Source organism: Psilocybe cubensis, chromosome 8 (assembly GCF_017499595.1).
Source record: "Psilocybe cubensis strain MGC-MH-2018 chromosome 8, whole genome shotgun sequence".
Taxonomy (NCBI): Eukaryota; Fungi; Basidiomycota; class Agaricomycetes; order Agaricales; family Agrocybaceae; genus Psilocybe; species Psilocybe cubensis.
The window spans coordinates 1,929,336-1,940,053 of record NC_063006.1 but is presented as its reverse complement, the minus strand read 5'-3'; the positions used below and the strand labels follow the sequence as shown (position 1 = coordinate 1,940,053).

General features: G+C 47.7%; 3 protein-coding genes across 3 annotated transcripts; 2 read left to right on the top strand and 1 right to left on the bottom strand.

The window, feature by feature from the left end:
- Positions 1 to 416: 416 nt before the first annotated feature.
- Positions 417 to 4,853, top strand: JR316_0009116 (Coatomer subunit alpha; the record flags this gene model as incomplete). Its single annotated transcript, XM_047894825.1, has 14 exons — positions 417 to 465; positions 521 to 634; positions 687 to 767; positions 817 to 911; positions 971 to 1,948; positions 2,015 to 2,246; positions 2,318 to 2,456; positions 2,522 to 2,766; positions 2,841 to 2,974; positions 3,040 to 3,238; positions 3,303 to 3,835; positions 3,890 to 4,213; positions 4,277 to 4,549; positions 4,611 to 4,853. 14 exons carry the CDS (start codon positions 417 to 419, stop codon positions 4,851 to 4,853), a joined length of 3,639 nt encoding a protein of 1,212 aa, XP_047746284.1.
- Positions 4,854 to 5,133: 280 nt separating this feature from the next.
- JR316_0009115 (putative transporter PB10D8.01) lies at positions 5,134 to 7,695 on the bottom strand (the record flags this gene model as incomplete). Its single annotated transcript, XM_047894824.1, has 12 exons — positions 5,134 to 5,187; positions 5,246 to 5,438; positions 5,505 to 5,661; positions 5,761 to 6,089; positions 6,155 to 6,198; positions 6,263 to 6,341; positions 6,988 to 7,143; positions 7,206 to 7,232; positions 7,285 to 7,338; positions 7,391 to 7,400; positions 7,454 to 7,491; positions 7,541 to 7,695. 12 exons carry the CDS (start codon positions 7,693 to 7,695, stop codon positions 5,134 to 5,136), a joined length of 1,296 nt encoding a protein of 431 aa, XP_047746283.1.
- A 691-nt stretch (positions 7,696 to 8,386) lies between these two features.
- JR316_0009114 (Flap endonuclease 1) lies at positions 8,387 to 10,235 on the top strand (the record flags this gene model as incomplete). The annotated part of the gene is made up of 5 exons (XM_047894823.1): positions 8,387 to 8,427; positions 8,484 to 8,546; positions 8,595 to 8,757; positions 8,804 to 9,676; positions 9,726 to 10,235. The coding sequence occupies 5 exons, from the start codon at positions 8,387 to 8,389 to the stop codon at positions 10,233 to 10,235; spliced, it is 1,650 nt and encodes a 549-aa protein (XP_047746282.1).
- Between the last annotated feature and the right edge of the window lie 483 nt (positions 10,236 to 10,718).

Genomic DNA, 10,718 nt, shown 5'->3' with positions numbered 1-10,718 from the left:
GCTGTAGATATATGAGCAGATTGCGTCGTGCGAGTACTGCCCTCCCGAGTTACTGGCAGAAGGCGAACCGTATATACTTTTGACATTGGAGAAGATGCCTGAGAGATGCATTATAGACATAAACTATCTGAAGAAAATGAGATTTTATGATTTTCTCAGAATTGTTCAGCGAGCTCGGTGGGCGACAATGAAGTGGTCAGAGTCAAGTCCCGCCGCGCTGGATGACGGTGACAACGTGACCTGCGAGTATATTCCCACGTTTAGCAGCCACGTCTCTCGTCGCAAAACGCGTTGTGGAAGTATCAGTACTTGTCTTTGGACGGCCTTATACCTTTTCTTCTAATATCGCATTCATTCTTCCCCTTCTTGTCCGAAAACACCTTTTTAGACTGTCGCCCCCCTGACAAGTTGCGAGCATGTCGGTTATGCTCACAAAATTCGAATCTAAAAGCAACCGCGTAAAAGGTATGGCTCCTTACTTTCTGCTTTGCTTGTCGATATCTAACCGGACGGTGGCTAGGTCTTGCATTTCACCCAACACAACCTTTGCTCGCCGCTTCGCTTCACAATGGTTGCGTACAATTATGGAATTACCGGATGGGTGTCTTGGTGGACAGGTTTGAGGAGCATGAAGGTATGTTCTTGGTTGTCATGTCCTGCTATCCACAGGCTGATCGATATGATAGGGCCTGTGAGAGCCGTGGCTATCCATCCCAGCCGTGCTCTTCTGTGTACGGGAGGAGACGATTATAAAATCAAAGTTTGGGGTGAGCAGAACCCTGTCGACATTCCTCCTGATCTGACGGCGGAGCACAGATATCCGACCACAGAACCGCCGCTGTTTGTTCACATTGCACGGACATCTGGACTATGTCAGAACTGTTCAATTCCATCATGAAATGCCCTGGATCGTAAGTTTTACAAAGTATCATGCAATACCTCCCTCGTTCCGACAGCAAAACATTCATAGATTTCAGCTTCGGACGACCAAACGATCAGAATTTGGAACAGCACCTCACGCCAATGTATCGCTGTTCTTACCGGACATTCACACTATGTCATGTCCGTCCAGTTCCACCCCAAGGAGGATTTAATCGTTTCCGCCTCCATGGATCAGACTGTTCGTGTGTGGGACATCTCCGGCCTGCGCAAAGGGTCACCCAACCAAGGAGGACCTGGAAGCTCAAATAGCAATGGGCCCGGCAATTTCGAGACTTTTGATACATTTTCCACTGTCAAACACGTTCTAGAAGGACACGACCGCGGTGTAAACTTTGCCACCTTCCATCCCACCCTCCCTCTCATCCTCTCGGCCGGAGACGACCGTGTTATCAAAATCTGGCGGATGAGCGAAACCAAAGCCTGGGAGGTCGACTCGTGCCGTGGGCACTTCAACAACGTCTCCACCGCACTCTTCCACCCGAAGCACGAGCTCATTGTATCTTGTGGAGAGGACAAGACCGTGCGTGTATGGGATCTCGGCAAGCGCACTGCGATCCAAACGTTCCGTCGCGAGCAGGACAGGTTCTGGGTGCTCGCTGCGCACCCGAACCTGAACTTGTTTGCTGCGGGCCACGACAGCGGTCTGATCGTATTCAAGCTTGAGCGCGAGCGACCGGCGTTCTCTGTATTCCAGGACACCCTGTACTACGTGCGCGACAAATATGTCCGCTCATATGACTTTAACACTGGCGCAGACATTGGACTTCTTAGTGTGCGGAAGTTTGGAAGCCCTTATGTCCCTCCACGAACGCTCAGTTTCAACCCTGCCGAACGGGCGGTCATTCTTACGATCAGCTCGGACAATGGGCTGTACGAGCTAGCTAACCTGCCTCAGCAAGCTCAAGGAGAACTGAAAGACTCGAGTGTAGACGGGAAGAAGGGAAGTGGGCAGAGTGCGATATTCGTTGCTAGGAATAGGTTCGCTGTGCTCAACAAGACCACTCAGGTATGTCTATTTTTACTCAGTTGAACATTTTCTGAATGCTAAGGGTGCCGTTCCGTCCCCTTTTAGCTTATCGAAGTCCGCGACCTATCCAACTCAGTTGTGAAATCAATCAAACCTCCTGTCCAGACGAACGAGATATTCTATGGAGGAACCGCCTGTCTCATTCTCAGTTCGCCGACCGCTGTAGTGTTGTACGACATCCAGCAGCAAAAGACAATCGCGGAAATTAACAGCCCTCCTGTCAAATATGTCGTGTGGAGTAATGATTCGTCCTTGGTTGCATTGATGAGCAAACACAGTGAGTAAATCCATGTGGCATTTTTTAGATGATCAACAGGCATCTAAACCCCCTCGCGTCCCTTTAATCAGCCATCACAATTGCCAACAAGAATTTCTCGCAACATAGTCTGATTCATGAGACTATCCGTATCAAATCTGGAGCTTGGGACGATGCTGGCGTTTTCATTTACTCGACGCTTAACCACGTCAAGTATTGCCTAGCTCAAGGGTAAGAGTCTTTTATCCTTTTCATAAACCCATATTGCGTGGTGCCAACCATCGTTTCACTCTCAGCGACCATGGAGTTATCTGCACCCTGGATAACCCCGTCTATCTGACACGCGTCAAGGGCAAAACTGTGCACTGTCTCGACCGATCTGCGCGTCCACGCACTATCACCTTCGACCCCACAGAATACCGCTTTAAGCTGGCTCTGCTCAAAAATAATTATGAGGAGATGCTATACATCATCAAGACAAGTACGCTTCTTGGACAGAGTATTATTTCATACTTGCAGCAAAAAGGGTTCCCTGAGGCTAGTTAAGGATATCATCATGTGTTAGACAACGCTAACACTTTTTTCTTTTGTAGATTGCCCTACATTTCGTGCAAGATACCAACACCCGATTCGAACTTGCAATTGAGTGCGGAAACCTTAATGTGGCAATGGAGACCGCAAGGGAGATCAACCGACCTGAATGCTGGGAAAGGTTAGCCCAACAGGCCCTGAAGCAAGGCAATCACAAGGTACGGACTCATCTTCACATCGTGTACGATGTTGTAGACGCAGGCCTAATCCATGATGTTAATAGGTGGTGGAGAAAGCCTACCAACAGACGAAGAACTTTGATAAGCTTTCCTTCCTGTATCTTGCCACCGGTAGCAAGGACAAGCTTTCGAAGATGCAGCAAATTGCAGATGCACGTGGGGACCCGATGTCGCGTTTCCATAATGCTTTGTATGCCGGAGATGTAGAAGGAAGAATCGCCGTCCTCCGTGACGTTGGACTTCGTGCGTATATGCGTATTATGATCCACGAAAGCCACGTATTCATTGGTTTTGCTTTTATCAACAGATCCGTTGGCGTATCTGACTGCGAAGACAAATGGCCTTAATGAACTGGCGTTAGAGATCTTGGAAGCAGCCGGTCTGACAGAGGCAGATGTAGACGATGTGCCCACGTTCGCTGCGTCGACTCTGAAACCACCACCTGTCATCACCGCCACGGCCGATCTTCTGTGGCCTTCTTTATCATCAGGCGAGAGTTTCTTCGACCGCGCGCTCGTCAACGGCCAGCTAGAAGGCGGCGTCGAGCCTTCATATGTCAACGGCGACGCTGCGGCCGCCGCCAATTCCGCACTCGATGCCTGGGCTAGGGATGAGGAAGTGCACGATGAAATTGACCCTGAGGAGGAAGGATGGGAGCTGGATGCCGATGGCGATGGAGGGGAGTTCCAGTCCGCTATCGAGGGTGAGGAAGCGGCTGCTGAGGAAGAGGAACTTGGTGCGGGTGCCACGCCTGGGCCGAGCGAGCCTGAACTGTGGGTCAGGAACTCACCGTTAGCTGTGGATCACGTCGCTGCGGGTTCTTTTGACACTGCTATGCAGGTACGTTACTTTTACTTTTTCGAGTTATTTCCCGTATTAAAAATATCTTTATAGCTCCTCAACAGACAGTTTGGTGTTGTTAATTTCTCCATTCTCAAACCCCTGTTCCTCTCAACATACCGTTCGTCGCATGTGTATCTATCACCTTATGCGTCTCTGCCGCCTTTGAAGCTGCATGTGCGACGTAACCCCAGCGAGAACGCGCCTAGTCGCGTCCTTCCCGTGTCCGTGCGGTCGCTTGCTACGCTCCGCTCTGAATTGTCAGATGGCTTCCGATTGGTATCGGGAAACAAACTACCGGAAGCGCAGGAAGCTTTCCGGTCGGTATTGCAAGGGCTTCTGTTGGTTGTTTTGTCTTCAGACGACGAAGCCAAGCAGGTGCGCTGTTGCTTCATGACTTTGAATATACAAATTACTCATGCGTTATAATTCTACTTATAGTGGAGAGAGACCGTGACATCTGCGCGGGAATACCTCCTCGGTGTCTCAATTGAGCTCGAGCGAAGACGTGTGCTCGAGCAGGAGCCTGACAATGTGACACGAAACTTGGAGCTTGCCGCATACTTCACGCAGTGCCAGCTACAACCTCCGCATATGCAAATCGCCCTCCGAAGCGCGATCAATGCCTTTGCGAAGGCTAACAACCAGGCGCATGCTGCTAGATTTGCCAAGCGCCTGCTTGAGCTGAAACCTGATCCTAAAATCGTTGCTCAGGTATATATTCAAGCTATTTTCCCGCCTAAGTCTACTCTAACTTGTCACTCTTCTTTGATAGGCCCGACAACGTATTGCAGCGGGCGACCGCAACCCGCGCAACGCTGTCGAAATCGCCTACGACGAATTCACACCTTTCGAGATCTGCGCAGCGAGCTTCACACCCATCTACAGTGGATCCCCGGCTGTCCACTGTCCATACACCGATGCGGCGTACCTGCCCAAATACAAGGGTACCCTCGACCCTCTCCTCCAGCTAACAGAGATTGGAGCGTCTGCCTCGGGCCTGCCGGCCGCGTGGTAAAAACATTCTTCCCTTTCTTTTATATTTTAATTCGATGTGAAGATGAGCCTGGATGTGGGGTCTGCGAGCCCAAGCTTAGCTTGAGGGTAGAAGTGAAGTTGGAGCTTCGATTTCGATTTTTGGAAGGATTGTTTGTATCACAAAAAAATTCCATTTTTTATATTCTCATGCTTAAGCCTCAAGCCTTATGATGTCATTGTTCTACTCAGTAGGTGGGTGAGGCTGCCCTTTGTACCGTATCATATATTTCGTTGCCGTTTCGTACTTGTCGTTGCTAATTTTACAGAACATATCTGAAATCCCGATTTTGAATATCGGTCAAATCCATGAATTCCTAAAACGCAACCCAATCAAAGGCCTGCCCATTGTTCAAAAGAGGTTTTTAAACCTACCTTATCCACCTTTACTTTAATCATTTCCCCATCTTTGCCCATTTTCTCAATGTAGACATTTTGGAATTGGTCATCGGCGGGGTCTTCGCGGTCACGACGTTTGTTTTCAGACGAAAGGATGTATCGGATTATTAAGAGAAGCGCCATGCAACACAGGTAGCAAATGCCAATAACGAGCCAAGGGACGTGATTCCTATATAGTTAGAAATATGTTGTATTCAGCAACTAAAATTTGGGGCATTTTCAACATAAATTTCACCTTGGAGTATACTTTGCCTGCCACATGAAAGGGCCGGCAGAGTTTCCAATGCAATATGCACCCAGCATAACGGCGTTGACTGTAACCCGCTTAGTGTGCCCCGCAGTAACGCTCGAAAGCCACGATAAAGATAGCACAAATCCGGTGGTACCCACACCTGCCAGATAAATGTATTAGAAAAATGAAACTTGGCAGCAAATTAAAGGAATAAAAAGAGTCATGTGGATAAGTTTAGTTGGACATCAGCAACACTGACCTGTACACCATTGAGCGAACAGCAGCCCAACCTTATGCTCCCAAGGTAGGAAGTTGATGAGGAATACGCCGAGAATGTTGGGGAAGAAGTAGATGAACCCGATGTAGGCGCGGCTGTTAGGTATTTTGGCGGCGAGAGTGACCCCTGTCCATATGGTAACGATCTCGATGAATCCATCGACGCAGCCAAGGAGCGTAGTCTGGAAAGGGGTAAATCCGAAAGATGCCACGATGATTTGGCGCTGGTTCGTCAGAGAGTTGGGCACGTTGTCGAGCGCGGAGAACAGTGCGAAGAGCCATGTTTTGGGATCCAGAAGCGCTTCGATCATCCTTTTAAATAAAGTTTTTAATAGTTGATATTGCACATAGAGGTGAAATTTTCATTGAAAGCTTACTGTTCTTTCTTGAAGTGCTTGTTCTCGACTCCAGTTTGGTTTTCCTAGATCACATGGTACCATGAGATCTCGAGTATGGTGTGGTTGTTAAATTTAAGCGATTCGTACCTTTATCCGACGGACAGCAATCACTTTCTCAGCAGGTGTCAAAAACCAAGCTGTGGTAGGAGAATTGGGGAAGAGGAACCTAAATGGAAATAAAGCGGAGGTCAGTATGAGCATGACCCGGACAGGCAGCAGACGCTGAATTAAAGAACGGGACTGACCAAAACGCAGTGGCGGTGAGAAGGGTAAGACAACCAGTAATAATCATGAGCCTACAGTATGACTGAGATTGAGCAAGAGACTAATGGATTCAATGTGATGAACCGTAATGCATACCATTGCCAGGGTTCAAACGATTTGGTGTGGATATGCAGTGAACCAAAGCTAATAAATCCAGAGATAATTTGAGCTGTATACATGTCATGTTAGACGTTTGAGAAGAGGGAGAGGAGGGACTTTAAAGGGGTGATGCGTACCAGTGCCATTCATGAGGACTATAATGGAGGAATCAGCACACTTCTTATTAACGATATCAAAGAAGATGCTTACACCAATATCCGACCCTTAAGGTCTGTTCTGTCCTAGTGTAGAACATTGACGTGACAATCATGAATCCAGCTGTTATGGATCCTTCGCACATCCCTAATATCAACCGGACTACGAATAGTCCTGCGAAATTTTTACAAGCGGCATGAGAGCATAGCACTACACCCCAAACAAAAATATTGAAGCTGGGTATGATGCAAATTTAGAAAAAAAAAATACCCCAACACTGATACTCCACTCACCTCATCCATCGTCCGACGGGGAACCGTTGTAGACAAAGATTTTGTGGGAAGACGAATGTAAGATAACTGAGATAAAAGATTGTCCCGAGCCTAATTTCAGACGTATCAGCATCCAAAGAGTCCGGAAGTGGTAAGGATTTCGGGTACCAGTTGTATCTATCAATGTCATTTTTAATTAGATTATCAAACGATTCAGGAGACGATACACGACTACTCACTGGTTTGTTGTGAGATGGGTGGCTTGCCTGAATAAAGAAACGTGAGTTACAGAAGTAAAATGCGTTATGGAGAACATACCGAATCCCGAGAATCGCAGAACTACCCAACGTTGTCTTATCCATGAATTGTATCCTACATCAAATTTGTTACTTTGGCGCTCTCTGTGGACCAAGTGGAGTCGCACCAATAAAGGACTTCACCGTACCGGTTAGCATCACCTAGATGATGGAAAAATGTCAAGACTCACTACACATAAGAGGAAGGATATGATAATCTATTTTGCGTCTGCATAGGCGTTAGAGTAGAGGAGCGGACAACGAATAAATCAACCTACCTGATGCGCAAAGCCTCTACTGGATCAAGTTCTTCCTGGTCTCCTGAAGCGAACTCTGCAGCAGTATCCACTTCTTTAGAAGAGACCGCCACAATCTCGACTTCATCTCTTCTCTTCAGATCCTTCTCATCGCTGTATTCGGTGCTCGATCCCATAGTGCTGAGCGGCAAGTAGTCAGTGGCAGTAGGAGCTGTTGGCCTGTTAGCAAGGGCCAAATTGGTTTCAATGGGAGAAGCAGTATATATACGAACCGGATGACCATATTCGCGATAACATGCCCCGCATTATCACGCCAGCATGCTCCAAGTATGATTAGAAGGAGTAAACAAGACGAAAATAAACTCCAGATTTGCTTTCCACTATCATGTCCTGGGAACCACAAGAAGATTTAGGTCCGCGTCGGCCGTGGTTCAAAAGAAGTCTCATGCTCGCCGTGAGAGCACGAGGTCATGCCAAAATGATATCGCCAAAGGAGTTCAACAAGCAGAAGCTCGACACCTATGTGTATTGACCTTGCTTTTTATATTGAGTTGTGCCTAGAAAGGTCACACCAACTGCAAGCCTACTGACATGAGGCTCCGAGTGATATGTGAATTACACAGGTAGCTTGGAGGCAAAGCAGATGTTAGAACGGGTTTGGCCCTTCCATCGAACGGTAAATGTGAACTTGACGTAAGTAATGTTACAGGCAAGTTGTACGGTTGGAGCCTATGGAAGCCCGGCGCACGCGTATTACCAATCGAATCCTTGTCGCGTCGGTCACGCGTACGACCGCCTTGTCCTCCCACTTCAAGGTTCAACTCATTGAATGTTTCTCTCAGTTACATCCCACCGAGCCCGGTACATATGGGAGTGAAGGGCTTAAACACATTCATTAAGACGCTGCAGTGAGTAATTCCCGCAACGTCTAGATTCGTTTAAATATAGCTCCGCGTTCATTCAGCCCAACGATCTTTAAACAATTGCCCAATCGTTTTGAAGCTCTCAGAGGGAAAAGGATTGTAATGTGAGCCGATACTTATAATGATCTCAAGTTTTTTCTGATTTCATTCAGCGATGCCACCCTCATAACCCAGAGGTACCACTATGCGAGGCGAAGCTACGAGTACCGTCATATTCAAGGGTGGTTTCGCCTAGCCCGAGACCTGGAGAGAGCCGGAGTTTCTGCAGTTTGCGTTTTCGACGGAAGCGAACGGAGTGAGGCCAAAGCTGAAGAGGTGTGTATTATTTCCTTTGTATCCCACAAGTGCTAAAGAAGAGCAGGTCCAACGCAGGCGCGACCAACGTCAGCTCATTACAGAACGCTGGAAAATGGAAAATGCCCGATATGAACGACTTTGCCAAATGAAAGGGGGTATCAAACTTTTACAGCATCTCAATCCTTTGGAACGGACCGAGGTGTTTAAATTTCTAGATGAACCTTCGTTTGCTCGAATCCGTGATTTGAGTGCCCAAACGCCAGAACTTCCGAAAGAACAGGATACAACAAGGAAGGACCAAGTAACAGAGCCAAGGGAACAGTCTATAACGCCAATTGCTCCCTCTACGCAGGAGAGTCCAGAGCAAGAATCTGCTCCTTCGGCACCGCTCACACCTGCCTCAGAGGAGAGACCACTCAGCGATACTCTCCCCAGTCCCAACGTGTCCTTGACCGATGTGATTTCTATTTTCAAGACCCTGCATATTAGCTATAACGCTGGACTTGCGAAGCTTACGACCATTTCTGCCGAATCCGAAGTTGAGCCCCAAACCAAACCCCTTCCGCCAGGAAAAGAGGCACCAGATATTTTAGAGGCAGCAGAAGCCACTGTAATGACGAAAAGGCAGAGTGAGCTTTCTGAAGCGGAAGGGCAATTATGGGCTGAAATAATCCAGTCTCGCTATTCTCCTACCTCGCAAGCAGATGCAGGTTTTGAGCAACACATCAACAAGCTAGTCCATCAAAGCTATGAGATGTCCGAATCATTTGATCGAAGAAAGTCGGCCCCGGACACCAAAATCTATGGCGAATCTCAAGAGCTCCTGCAAGCTCTAGGTGTGCCTTGTATTATAACTACAGGAGGCATCGAAGCAGAAGCTCTGGCGTCGTCGATAGTTTTAGCAGGACATGCTGACTACGTTGCAAGCGAAGACACGGTACGTTACCAAGCTGCATTCGCAGAAACCTCAATGACATTGTCCTTAGGATGTAATGATTTACGAGGCAACCTTGCTTAAAAATGTCACCCAACATGATTCACCCCTCATCACAGTCTCCGGTAGCGATATGCGTGAGTCGTTGGATCTCACTCGCTCGCAGTTCCTCGACTTTACCCTGCTACTTGGCACTGATTTTACCTACCGCATTGGACAACTCGGGCCTGTTAATGCATATAAACTAATCAAAGCTCACGGATCTATTGAACGTATCATCGAGAACATCTCTGACAACCCAAAATTCAAAATTCCCGCGACATGGGACACTTACCTCAAGCAGGTTAATGCGGCGCGACTCGTCTTCCAGACGTTACCCCCTATACCATCCCCCGAATTTCTCAAGCCAAAACAGAAGGATGACAAGCTGCTCGCGGACATTCTGAAGAAATATGGTCTGGCCTTCTTCTTGATGAGGGACGATGCGTGGGATTACGAGCTCGCGAGTGCTACCACTGTGGGCGGGAATTATTTTGGAGACGATCCATCGACTTGGCGATGAATTCTTGAACTTGAACTTGTTGTCCACTATCGACGCGTATTGTCATACGGCTCACGAACCACCCGCTGTATTAAACAGAGTTGCTTCGGAGGCCGTATTTTCTGCATCAGCTTTCCTAGCCGAATGTGTGGCTCAAACCTAGACATTATGGCATATTCCTCCAAATAACGGGTGGATATGGTTCATACCGAATGTTCCCTATCTATTATACAATTACTCGGGATATTATGGAAGGCTCTAGGGTATCTCAAGGCTTGAAAGCCGGAATGAATGATGGAAATATAGGAGGAAAGATCATATGGTTGTACACTTGTCCGTTTTTGTTGCAATATGAATAGGATGGATTGGATCTCAGTGGCTCTACCGACGGATTTTGATACCTGGTCAGCGATTTTGGTGGCGCATCTGCTGTCGTCTGTGATGTGATCTGATGTGCTCTATCCTATTTGCTCACTTTTTCCAGTTCAAACCTCTCGCCCAGCT